Genomic DNA, 13,929 nt, shown 5'->3' with positions numbered 1-13,929 from the left:
CAGAGTAGAGCAGAAACACACGTAGTGTGTCGATCTACACTGCTCCAGGCTCGATCTGTAGATCCACTGCTGTGAGTTCGAACTCTGCCCTGCCAGGCAGATTTCAGAGCCCAGAGCAGTAGATCTGTAGCATGCTAGACACCGCTGGCTGATTTAGAAACACAGTCTAAACAGCTCAATGCTTTATAGATGGCTGCTCCTGCATAGGGCTGTGAATCTTCACTGGCCTCACGATTCGATTACGATTCAGAGGGCTACGATTCGATTCGATTACGATTATTGATGCATCTCGATGCATCTTAAATCGATGCATCACTTTTTTTCTCCAATACATGATTTATTTTTTCTCACTTGCTTTTTTGCATTGTATTATCATCCATAATTAAAATAAACAACTGCATGTACTGGTCTTATAAAAACAGGACATAGATTCATACTGTGAGAAACACGCTGGACCCAAATCGGTTCTGTATAATTGATTGGATTTATAAGGCGCTATATAAATCCACTCAGTTATACAGAACCAATTTGGGTCCAGCGTGTTTCTCACAGTATGAATGACAGCATGACTTACAGATCATAATGTTGGTTCCACTTTGGGTCCAGCGTGTTTCTCACAGTATCGGTGGAATGGCACTGTCCCGACCCGTCCACCACCACTTTGGCAAAGGGATCTGGCAATCCTGTGAGGCCAAAACAGAGACAGACCCAGGTAAAGAGCAGTGGCTTTAAACAGAGACAGACCCAGGTAAAGAACAGTTGCTTTAAACAGAGACAGACCCAGGTAAAGAGCAGTGGCTTTAAACAGAGTCAGACCCAGGTAAAGAGCAGTGGCTTTAAACAGAGACAGACCCAGGTAAAGAGCAGTGGCTTTAAACAGAGACAGACCCAGGTAAAGAGCAGTGGCTTTAAACAGAGACAGACCCAGGTAAAGAGCAGTGGCTTTAAACAGAGACAGACCCAGGTAAAGAGCAGTGCCTTTAAACAGAGACAGACCCAGGTAAAGAGCAGTGGCTTTAAACAGAGACAGACCCAGGTAAAGAGCAGTGGCTTTAAACAGAGACAGACCAAGGTAAAGAGCAGTGGCTTTAAACAGAGACAGACCCAGGTAAAGAGCAGTGGCTTTAAACAGAGACAGACCCAGGTAAAGAGCTGTGCCTTTAAACAGAGACAGACCCAGGTAAAGAGCAGTGGCTTTAAACAGAGACAGACCCAGGTAAAGAGCAGTGGCTTTAAACAGAGACAGACCCAGGTAAATAGCAGTGGCTTTAAACAGAGACAGACCCAGGTAAAGAGCAGTGGCTTTAAACAGAGACAGACCCAGGTAAAGAGCAGTGGCTTTAAACAGACAGACCAAGGTAAAGGGCAGTGGCTTTAAACAGAGACAGACCCAGGTAAAGAGCAGTGGCTTTAAACAGACAGACCCAGGTAAAGAGCAGTGGCTTTAAACAGAGACAGACCCAGGTAAAGAACAGTTGCTTTAAACAGAGACAGACCCAGGTAAAGAGCAGTGGCTTTAAACAGACAGACCCAGGTAAAGAGCAGTGGCTTTAAACAGAGACAGACCCAGGTAAAGAGCAGTGGCTTTAGACAGAGTCAGACCAAGGTAAAGAGCAGTGGCTTTAGACAGACAGACCCAGGTAAAGAGCAGTGGCTTTAAACAGAGACAGACCCAGGTAAAGAACAGTTGCTTTAAACAGAGACAGACCCAGGTAAAGAACAGTTGCTTTAAACAGAGACAGACCCAGGTAAAGAACAGTGGCTTTAAACAGAGACAGACCCAGGTAAAGAGCAGTGGCTTTAAACAGACAGACCCAGGTAAAGAGCAGTGGCTTTAAACAGAGACAGACCCAGGTAAAGAACAGTTGCTTTAAACAGAGACAGACCCAGGTAAAGAGCAGTGGCTTTAAACAGAGACAGACCCAGGTAAAGAGCAGTGGCTTTAAACAGAGACAGACCCAGGTAAAGAGCAGTGGCTTTAAACAGAGACAGACCCAGGTAAAGAGCAGTGGCTTTAAACAGACAGACCCAGGTAAAGAGCAGTGGCTTTAGACAGAGTCAGACCAAGGTAAAGAGCAGTGGCTTTAGACAGACCCAGGTAAAGAGCAGTGGCTTTAAACAGACAGACCCAGGTAAAGAGCAGTGGCTTTAAACAGAGTCAGACCAAGGTAAAGAGCAGTGGCTTTAGACAGAGTCAGACCCAGGTAAAGAGCAGTGGCTTTAGACAGACCCAGGTAAAGAGCAGTGGCTTTAAACAGAGACAGACCCAGGTAAAGAGCAGTGGCTTTAAACAGAGACAGACCCAGGTAAAGAGCAGTGGCTTTAAACAGAGACAGACCCAGGTAAAGAGCAGTGCCTTTAAACAGAGACAGACCCAGGTAAAGAGCAGTGCTTTTAAACAGAGACAGACCCAGGTAAAGAGCAGTGGCTTTAAACAGACAGACCCAGGTAAAGAGCAGTGGCTTTAAACAGAGACAGACCCAGGTAAAGAGCAGTACCTTTAAACAGAGACAGACCCAGGTAAAGAGCAGTGCTTTTAAACAGAGACAGACCCAGGTAAAGAGCAGTGGCTTTAAACAGAGACAGACCCAGGTAAAGAGCAGTGGCTTTAAACAGAGTCAGACCAAGGTAAAGAGCAGTGGCTTTAAACAGAGTCAGACCCAGGTAAAGAACAGTGGCTTTAAACAGAGACAGACCCAGGTAAAGAGCAGTGGCTTTAAACAGAGTCAGACCCAGGTAAAGAGCAGTGGCTTTAAACAGACAGACCCAGGTAAAGAGCAGTGGCTTTAAACAGACAGACCCAGGTAAAGAGCAGTGGCTTTAAACAGACAGACCCAGGTAAAGAGCAGTGCCTTTAAACAGAGACATACCCAGGTAAAGAGCAGTGCTTTTAAACAGAGACAGACCCAGGTAAAGAGCAGTGGCTTTAAACAGAGACAGACCCAGGTAAAGAGCAGTGGCTTTAAACAGAGACAGACCCAAGTAAAGAGCAGTGGCTTTAAACAGACATACCCAGGTAAAGAGCAGTGGCTTTAAACAGAGACAGACCCAGGTAAAGAGCAGTGGCTTTAAACAGAGACAGACCCAGGTAAAGAGCAGTGGCTTTAAACAGAGACAGACCCAAGTAAAGAGCAGTGGCTTTAAACAGACATACCCAGGTAAAGAGCAGTGGCTTTAAACAGAGTCAGACCCAGGTAAAGAGCAGTGGCTTTAAACAGAGACAGACCCAAGTAAAGAGCAGTGGCTTTAAACAGACATACCCAGGTAAAGAGCAGTGGCTTTAAACAGAGACAGACCCAGGTAAAGAGCAGTGGCTTTAAACAGAGACAGACCCAGGTAAAGAGCAGTGGCTTTAAACAGAGACAGACCCAGGTAAAGAGCAGTGGCTTTAAACAGAGACAGACCCAGGTAAAGAGCAGTGGCTTTAAACAGACAGACCCAAGTAAAGAGCAGTGGCTTTAAACAGAGACAGACCCAGGTAAAGAGCAGTGGCTTTAAACAGAGACAGACCCAGGTAAAGAGCAGTGGCTTTAAACAGAGACAGACCCAGGTAAAGAGCAGTGGCTTTAAACAGACAGACCCAGGTAAAGAGCAGTGGCTTTAAACAGAGACAGACCCAGGTAAAGAGCAGTTGCTTTAAACAGAGACAGACCCAAGTAAAGAGCAGTGGCTTTAAACAGAGACAGACCCAGGTAAAGAGCAGTGGCTTTAAACAGAGACAGACCCAGGTAAAGAGCAGTGGCTTTAAACAGAGTCAGACCAAGGTAAAGAGCAGTGGCTTTAGACAGACCCAGGTAAAGAACAGTGGCTTTAAACAGAGACAGACCCAGGTAAAGAGCAGTGGCTTTAAACAGAGTCAGACCCAGGTAAAGAACAGTTGCTTTAAACAGAGACAGACCCAGGTAAAGAGCAGTTGCTTTAAACAGAGACAGACCCAGGTAAAGAGCAGTTGCTTTAAACAGAGACAGACCCAGGTAAAGAACAGTTGCTTTAAACAGAGACAGACCCAGGTAAAGAGCAGTGGCTTTAAACAGACAGACCCAGGTAAAGAGCAGTGGCTTTAAACAGAGACAGACCCAGGTAAAGAGCAGTTGCTTTAAACAGAGACAGACCCAGGTAAAGAACAGTTGCTTTAAACAGAGACAGACCCAGGTAAAGAGCAGTGGCTTTAAACAGAGACAGACCCAGGTAAAGAGCAAATGCCATTCACAGTCTCTCATTCACAGTCTCTCATTCACAGTCTCTCATTCACAGTCTCTCATTCACAGTCTCTCATTCAAAGACATGTCATTCACAGTCTCTCATTCAAAGGGAAATCTGATGCGGGATTCTATTTTATTTTATGGCTCATACAAATGCCATTCTGTGTGTGTGTGTGTGTGTGTGTGTGTGTGTGTGTGTGTGTGTGTGTTTGAATTGATGTTTCGAGAGTCTCTGGGCACCGATACCTCACACAAGTCAAACCTGTTCAGTGACATTCAGCCAATTAATGCTACGTTAGGACTTCCCTCTGTGTGTGTGTGTGTGTGTGTGTGTGTGTGTGTGTGTGTGTGTGTGTGTGTGTGTGTGTGTGTGTGTGTGTGTGTGTGTGTGTGTGTGTGTGTGTGTGTGTGTGTGTGTGTGTGTGTGCGTGTGATCACCACGCAGGGTTGTCCAATCCAATGAGTGTCTCTTAGGGGCACTTTACACGAGGACGGTTTCCTATGGTGACGGGGAATTATTTTATCGTTAGTGCCTCCCTTTTAGACGGCGACGGCGAATTTGCGCTTAGGAAACGACACATTTTGAAACCACCCTCCAGAGTGAAATTCTTGGTGATGCTTCCCGCTGAGCGCTCCATGTAATCGCTTTGACACGGCTCATTTCAGGAACTCTGACGTACCGGCACACGCGGCACACGTGATTACGTCATAGCCGTGCGCGAGTTCAGTCAGGAAAACAACAGGAAGAGAAGCAGACATGGATCTTACAGTTGTGCTCTCGTTGATGTTGCGGGTGCTTACGTGGCAGAACCAGATAATACTGGCAGTTCTACGCCTTATCCAAGACTGTTATTCTGAGGAGGTACATGACATGGATTATATGCAAATACTGTACGACGCTCCGTCACTACGTCAGCGACGAGCAACGCCCCGTTGACCATCACACTGCCACCTAGTGACCTGGCATGTACATTACGGCGTTTAAAAAATTCAACAGCGCTCATGTAACAGGGAGAAGGTGTGAAGGAAAAGGTGTGAAGGAAACGCTATTGTGTCGTTTCTTCCAGAAACTGTCCTCGTGTAAAGGGCCCCTTATGGCTCATTTCCACCACATATAACAGCACAGTACAGCTCTACTCGACCTGGTCTTACTCGTCTCTACTTGATATAGACTCTGTTTCCATAGCAAGTTTACTCGCCTCCGCCCACACCTGGTCGTCATAGCGACCGCATATCTGCCCTCCGCCCATAGCCGAAGTAGGCTATAACGTATAACGTTAAAATTAAATCCATACACAGAACTTTTAAACTGTTTATGAAATACTGGTGCCTCTAAATGACCTACAGTGTACATGGGCAAATGTGACAATCGGCTAGGAGAATGGATATCACTTTGTTGTTACTCAAACTCACATGCATGCGCTGCGCGAGGGACGGGGGTTGCGCTACAGGGAGACGTGAAGCCTCTACCCCGGCGGCCTCTCACCAGGCAAGACCGCGGCTTCGCTAAATCCCCGCCTACAAAGGGCTTCCCGAGGAGCGGACGTGTTAAAGCTGAGCAAGGAGATGGATTTTATTTCACCAGAGCTGAAGGCAGCAACACAAAAGACTGATGGAAATAACATTAACAGAACAGAAGAGAAGGTAAGCCCCACTAAACTGGTATCCAGCATTGACAATAGATACAGTCAATACAATTCTGCCTGACCAATCAAGTCGTCTGCAGTGTTTTCACGTCACCGTATGGTACCGGGTTCACAGCGCTGGAACCTCAACAAAGCAGGGACCAAAACTAGCACGACTCAACCCCGTCTCAACCCGGGCTGGCCAGGTTTTTGATCGGTGGAATGAGACACAAAAGCGAGACGAGCTGGGCGGTGCCGTGCTGATACCAGCGGTGGAAATGGGCCATTAGTGGAGCCTACTGTAGGTAGCACCTCCGAACAGTGGGCTTAATTGCTTAATTGGGGCTTAATTGCTCTATGCGTTAGTAGCACTTAGCTAGTAGTAGGTCCCTCTGTGTGTGTGTGTGTGTGTGTGTGTGTGTGTGTGCGTGTGTGTGTGTGTGTGTGTGTGTGTGCGCGCGCGTGTGGGGCAGTAGGTCCCTCTGTGTGTGTGTGTGTGTGTGTGCGTGCGTGCGTGTGTGTGCGTGTGGGGCAGTAGGTCCCTCTGCGTTTCACTCAGGCATCTTGCTCTATAGAACAGACAGACGGCTCCTAGGGGACTTGAAGACAGCCTTCAAAAGCCAGCAAGCTGCCAGTGCTGACAAAGCCCATTGTAACGCACCAGGGACTCAAACAGGACAGGAATAGTAAGGTGTAAAAATAGGCTCTACTTACGGAAGAAGTCTTTCTTCGCCAGGTTCTTGGCACACAGGACTGGAAGAGAGGAGGCAGAGAGGGATGTTTAATGACAGGTTCACACATGACACAAAACACTAGAAGGCCAAACAGGCAGAGCGAGCACCAGATTCACAAAAACCCTACGAGACTACGCCAGGTATATTAGTCAGAGAGGACATTCCTGCTCATCACATGACCAACTCTCCAAAAGAGAGATTACTACTAGGCAACGCGCGTGATTCCTCTGCTCGCTAGGCATCGCCCACCCTGCTAGCATACTCAGCTCAGCTGGCTGCTGCGTGGCCTCGCCCGCCCTGCAGCTCAGCTGGCTGCTGCGTGGCCTCGCCTGCTCTATTGGCACACATTAGGCTCCCAAAATGTTATACGTTAGCAAAGCTGAGATCTGCTGTGAGGCAGGTTTAATGGAACACTGCAGGCACAGCAGTATTTTTTATTAGCCTGCTGATGCACGATCGCCTAAAAATAGTATTTTGGGTTGTAAGAAAATGTATTTTAAAATGATGGTGGCCTGAGAAATGGTGTGAAAAATGCTGGGAATGGGGTGCTGTAGCTAATGTAGTTTTAATGCTCATTGGGATGCTAACTGGGGGAAGCCAGGCCAACTAGAACTCGGTGAAGCTGCCAGCAAGTCCTGGGGTGAAGCTGTCCTCACTGTAAACACAGAGGTGTCCAAATGAAGGGCCAAAGATGGATCTGGATGGAGAAGGCCTTGTGCCAAAAATAAATGTTGATGTTATTTGAAATTACATTACATTAAAGCTGGGGTCACCAACCTTTTTGAGGTCGAGGGCTACCTGAAGGGTAGAGAGTCATGTGGGGGGCTACCTGTTGAAATTTGCTCGATTTACCTTTAAATAATGAGTATTATGCGTTTAATCGAGACATACACTCTTTTCTTTCACTGTTGTGAAGAAGAACTCTTCCTCCCACTCCTCTTGAAATTGGTAATGTTTTTTCTTCAGCTGGCAGTCGCACTGTTGCAGAGTGAATGACGTAGTGACGTAACGTAAAACTAAACTTTGACCCCAGCCCAGGTGGATCAAAATAGTTAATCAATAATTAATTATACACAGACAATAAATTATACACAGACAATAAACGTTTTTAAAACGTATGCATTGTTAAACCAATTATTTTCTACATTTGTGTGTTATTGTGGGAAGGGAGGAGAAAAACAAATACAAAATAATTTTTCTGATTATATTTTTTTGTTTTTCCTTTCTTTCCCCTGTGTCTGAGCCTGTTTGTCTGTTTTGTCTTGTTTGTGTCAATTTTTTCTTTTTTTTTTACATCTTTCTGAACGTGGCCTGCGGGCGCCACAGCGCCACCCCGCGGGCACCTGGTCGCCCGTGGGCGCCGTGTTGGCTACCACTGCATTAAAGCGTATTATATTTGATAGACAATTTACATTCTAAATCTAAAATAAATGTTCAAAAGAATAAAAACACTATTTTATATGTTTTAACAGTCATTTTATTAGAGTTAGATAGAGTTAACAAGAAATCCCTATGTTTCTTAAGGGAGGGAAAGACACCTTTCTGACATAACATGCATGTAGCCCTCACTGTTAAATGAGCCTCCAAAAACAACATGGCCTCTGGTGACTGACCTTTGACCTTTTGCACTCCTAAGCTGCATTGTCATAACTGTGCGGATAACTGCAAGAGGAGCTCTGGTTTAAATGTTAATTAACCACAGTCTGGCTTCAAAACAACAGGGCTAAAATAAGACAGCTGAGTCATTCACAAACTAGGGGTACGATTACACCGTTTATATTTGGTTCATGTAAGTTTATACTGCCCAATTAAAGCCAGCCAGGGCTTGTAAATACAAATCACATGTACTCACAGCTTTTTGAGACAGAGGATTGACTCTTTTTTTTTTTTTTGCAATATCGATACTTGGCGTCCAGATATTGATACAATATCGTCAGGCAAAATATTGCGATACTATGGGTGTATCGATTTTTTCCCCCAGCCCTAATATACACACACACACACACACTCCAACTCTTTGGTGAACGGCTTCCTGGCCGTCTGCAAGCCTAAAGCGCATGGCTCCTTCAGTCATGGTTCTTTAATCAGTCCATTTGTTTGTGTTTTGCTGCGTCAGTATTTCATCCACACAACGTCACGCCCAGAAATGTCAAGTGTTACCAAATCTGAGCACGGTCAACACTGTGGTTCAGGGTGGTTTCAGAGGAGATGTTCAACACTGTGGTTCAGGGTGGTTTCAGAGGAGATGATGTTCAACAGCAGAGTGTCAATCTGGAACCCGGAAAAAAGGCCTGAAAAAAGCCAACAAGTCTCACAGCCAAAAGGCTTTGAGGGCGAACAAAGAACTCCCATTCTTGTAGCACTTCAAATATTGCATAAGCCAACATTTGTCTTTGTTCTGAGCTGGCAAGGCCATTCCTGACAGGCAAACGGTGAGGTTTAACCTGTCTGCAACAAAACACCACGCAGAAAACAAACAGCACCACTCAGTGACCTAAAAGTCCCTACATCCGCAGAGAAAGTGAAACACACCCTGGTGTGGAGCGCCATTAAATGCAACCCGACCACCGCAAGGAGGATGCAAAATGCAGGTCAGCCTTCAAGACATCTTGAAGAGTTCAAAATGAGTGGTGTCAAGTTTGAGCCTCCATCATTTGAAATGAGTGAAACCAAGCCTGTACTAAGACTACGAAGACCACACCCGGTCAAAATTGAAAAGTGTGGGATGACAATGTCTCCTGACGCGTTGAGCTTGAACCTGGATCTTTTCCACAGCGCTGACACCTCCCTTCAATAGCTTTAATGACCCCCAGACCTGGAGAGAGAACGAGCAAAGTGACTAAAGCTTCACGCCGCGGTCAGCGCAGCGTTTCCAATTGGTGCCGGTCACCGTGTCCGACAAGATGTCAATGTGCCGGACGGATGGGAGAAATTCTGCTCAAATATGATCGGTGTTTATTGAGCTTAAAAACAATGAGATAGTATTTGATCAGTGTCATCACTGTCACAGCTGTCAACTTGTCATCGAACTCAGTGACAGTCCAGGTTACAGCAGCGCTAATAGGAAGCTAGCAGCGTTAGTTAACGTTGTCGATTACGTTTCTGTTGCGTTAGGATCTATTATTAGAAAATAGCGATGGTGGCATGCGTTATACACATGGCTGTAGTAACTAACGACAGCAATAAAAACCCTGGGGTTGGCTTGTATGTCTCTCTGCTGTCCGTAGACGTAAAGGGACAGAACGGATGAGAGAGACGTGCGGATAATTAACGATAATTAACAGGAGAAACCGTCAGCCAGCTCCTCACAGCAACACCTACATCCCCCCTCTCTCTCCCTTCTCCCGTCTCTCACCCCCCATCCCTCTCTCTAATATGATTGTTAAATCATGTTTATTGGTAGTGCTTAGCTAGAATTAGCGAGACATATTCTCTGTAAAGCCCTCTTGAGACATGCTTGTGAATTAGGGCTATACACATAAACTTGACTTGACGTGTCTGTTCGCCTCATTTGACCACAGGTCACAGTGAACTTTGTGTGGTGTACGAACTTGTTTCTGCAGGTTCTCTGCCAGCGCCTCTGAAACAACAAACATCAATATAGAACAATAAGGAATCAAAAGAAGAAGAGATTCAAACCATTTAAAGAAAGCTTTTGCGCTATATTACTGAAGCTTACTCAGCAGGATTTTTATATTACTGAAGCTTACTCAGCAGGATTTTTATATTACTGAAGCTTACTCAGCAGGATTTTTATATTACTGAAGCTTACTCAGCAGGATTTTTATATTACTTAAGCTTACTCAGCAGGATTTTTATATTACTGAAGCTTACTCAGCAGGATTTTTATAATACTTAAGCTTACTCAGCAGGATTTTTATATTACTGAAGCTTACTCAGCAGGATTTTTATATTACTGAAGCTTACTCAGCAGGATTTTTATATTACTGAAGCTTACTCAGCAGGATTTTTATATTACTGGAGCTTACTCAGCAGGATTTTTATATTACTGAAGCTTACTCAGCAGGATTTTTATATTACTGAAGCTTACTCAGCAGGATTTTTATAATACTGAAGCTTACTCAGCAGGATTTTTATATTACTGAAGCTTACTCAGCAGGATTCTTATATTACTGAAGCTTACTCAGCAGGATTTTCATATTACTGAAGCTTACTCAGCAGGATTTTTATATTACTGGAGCTTACTCAGCAGGATTTTTATATTACTGAAGCTTACTCAGCAGGATTTTTATATTACTGAAGCTTACTCAGCAGGATTTTTATAATACTGAAGCTTACTCAGCAGGATTTTTATATTACTGAAGCTTACTCAGCAGGATTCTTATATTACTGAAGCTTACTCCGCAGGATTTTTATATTACTGAAGCTTACTCCGCAGGATTTTTATATTACTTAAGCTTACTCAGCAGGATTTTTATAATACTGAAGCTTACTCAGCAGGATTTTTATATTACTTAAGCTTACTCAGCAGGATTTTTATATTACTGAAGCTTACTCAGCAGGATTTTTATATTACTGAAGCTTACTCAACAGGATTTTTATATTACTGAAGCTTACTCGGCAGGATTTTTATATTACTGAAGCTTACTCGGCAGGATTTTTATATTACTGAAGCTTACTCGGCAGGATTTTTATATTACTGAAGCTTACTCCGCAGGATTTTTATATTACTGAAGCTTACTCAGCAGGATTTTTATATTACTTAAGCTTACTCAGCAGGATTTGTATATTACTTAAGCTTACTCAGCAGGATTTGTATAATACTTAAGCTTACTCAGCAGGATTTTTATATTACTGAAGCTTACTCCGCAGGATTTTCATATTACTGAAGCTTACTCAGCAGGATTTTTATATTACTGAAGCTTACTCAGCAGGATTTTTATATTACTGAAGCTTACTCAGCAGGATTTTTATATTACTGAAGCTTACTCAGCAGGATTTTTATATTACTGAAGCTTACTCAGCAGGATTTTTATATTACTGAAGCTTACTCAGCAGGATTTTTATATTACTGAAGCTTACTCAGCAGGATTTTTATATTACTGAAGCTTACTCAGCAGGATTTTTATATTACTGAAGCTTACTCAGCAGGATTTTTTTCCAGGAGGTTTTTAAATGAGCAGATTTAGTTTCATGCAATATTTGATAGACCATGCTAAGTTGTAACTGTTGAACTCTTATCTTCACCGGGGAGCCAGTTGAGCTCTTTAAACTGGTTTGGGCTAAAGCAAGTTCTTGGACTGAGGTTGAGGTTAATAATGGATTGGGAAAGCAACCTTGTTTTCATTAGAAATTAATTTGATTGGCAGGTTCAGAAAAAACCTGAAATCCTGCACACACACACACACACACACACACACACACACACACACACACACACACACACACACACAATATGCCATTAGTGGCAGTCATTGAGGCGTCCTGCTGCAGCCCCATGCTGTCTCAGTCACAGCATTGTTCCCAGGCTAAACAAATAGCTTCCTCTTCCCCGAATCACAACACACACACACACGAGGTTGGAGTGTGTGTACGTGACTGCCTTTATGCTACTGCACCAGGCAAGCACACACTAGGCTTGCCACGGTAGATGACGTGTTACCGGTGTTACAATTAGCGATTACGTAGCATGCCCACCGGTAACATCGTTCATTTTATGGAGGAAGAAATGAAAGAGAAAACTCCGCCCGCTCGTGCCAAGTTCCAGCATGCGCCGGTGTACATGACAAGCGCTCCCTCCTATCGGAGTGTGTCTGCACTGTTCACCATCTCTCTCTGGTTAGACAGACCAGCAAGTTACGTTAGTTGTACATGTTGTGAACACAATCCCCCCTCATACACATGTAGGTAAGACCCGTATAGCCCGTGTGTATGCTGTTGTCACTGCCATCTCTGGAAATGTGGTTTTATTAACAACTAAAAAGTCCGCTAGCATTGATGCTAACAATAGTTAGCATTTGATTGCTTTTCTGCCGCAACGCAAATTCCCGTGAGTTGGTACATCACAGAGCCCTGAACTTTGGCCCAATGACAGATCTTGGTCGTTATTAGATGCTCTAGAAATATCTTTCTAATCGGCCTGATGGGGGCGCTGGAGAGCGTATTATGAGAAGGCGCATTATAAGTCTGTCTGTCAGCACCAAAGAAAACAAGTGGTCAGGTCGCCGATGATGTCATACAGTTCTAGACGGCTTAAAGGGATACACTGGGTGACCCTTTTGGCCAAGGTCAAATCCATTTGGGCAAGGCTTGAACCCCTGCTATTGGCTTGAACCCCTGCTACTGGCTTGAACCCCTGCTACTGGCTTGAACCCCTGCTACTGGCTTGAACCCCTGCTACTGGCTTGAACCCCTGCTATTGGCTTGAACCCCTGCGCTGTGCTGTGCTAGCTGTGTTAGCTGTGCTAGCTGTGCTGTGACTTCATATCCCTCCCTCGGCGCCAAACTGGCCTTCTAATCTACATGACACTTCCTATGAAAAGCCATTACTCCATTTCACAACCTCCCTCAGCCTCTCTCCAGCCCAGTGAATGCTCAGGATGCCAATGATGTCATTCATCTGAGAGCTCCTCCTCCTCAGGAGGAGGAGGAGTGGTGAGGGTGGTGGTAGGGCTGGGCAATATTGCGATATATCTACTACTGCAGTGCCCGTTCCCCTTCCTCCCCTTTTCCCCATTTACACCCCTGCTTTTTTTCACACTGCACTCAGTCAGATGCCCTAAAAGTTCATCCTGGAGTGGATGAACGTATGGACGGACTGACGGAGGGACACGCTAAAAGCAGAATGCCTCTGACCACAGCTGTTGCCGGCGGGGAGACATAAAAAACATCTAGCTCTAGCAGTACCCAATTCACTCTTTTATTCAAGCTCATCACAGCAATAATGGAATGACTCCAACTGCTAAATGTGCCATATGGACATTGTTCTGTCTCAGACATACGGGCATATGACAGACATCTCTGTGCCACCAGTCAGCATAAGGCCCGCCCCCCACTGCCACCAGGCAACGCCAAATCAATGGACTGCTGCTTCTGGGCCTTAAATACTCCTCATCAAAATGCCAGCTGCACCGAGCGCACTTCCATTCATCTCGCCATTCTATTCACTGCATTATTCACAGAGGAAGAAAGAGGGGCGAGCCAGCTAGATGTGTGACTGTGAGAAAGGATGGTGAGAGAGAGAGAGGCTGTGGAGACAGATGCTGAGAGAGATTGACAGAGAGAGAGAGAGAGAGGCTGTGGAGACAGATGCTGAGAGAGATTGACAGAGAGAGAGAGAGAGAGAGGCTGTGGAGACAGATGCTGAGAGAGATTGACAGAGAGAGAGAGAGAGAGAGAGAGAGAGAG

At 44.9% G+C, this 13,929-nt stretch overlaps 1 protein-coding gene across 2 annotated transcripts in view; it reads right to left on the bottom strand.

Annotated features, from left to right (window-relative positions):
- LOC310794216 (E3 ubiquitin-protein ligase SMURF2) overlaps positions 1-13,929 on the bottom strand; it is a 104,424-nt gene that overhangs the window by 66,494 nt on the left and 24,001 nt on the right. For both annotated transcript variants that reach the window (XM_083656165.1, XM_083656166.1), the window contains exons 2-3: positions 6,542-6,580; positions 575-683 (exon numbers count right to left, since the gene is read on the bottom strand). In XM_083656165.1, the coding sequence (XP_083512291.1) occupies positions 575-683; positions 6,542-6,580 (148 nt within the window). The remainder of the gene's footprint in view (positions 1-574; positions 684-6,541; positions 6,581-13,929) is intronic.

Source organism: Poromitra crassiceps, assembly GCF_964638095.1.
Source record: "Poromitra crassiceps genome assembly, chromosome: 19".
Lineage (NCBI taxonomy): Eukaryota > Metazoa > Chordata > Actinopteri > Beryciformes > Melamphaidae > Poromitra > Poromitra crassiceps.
Note: the sequence above shows the minus strand (reverse complement) of the source record. Positions and strands in the feature narration are given on the sequence as shown.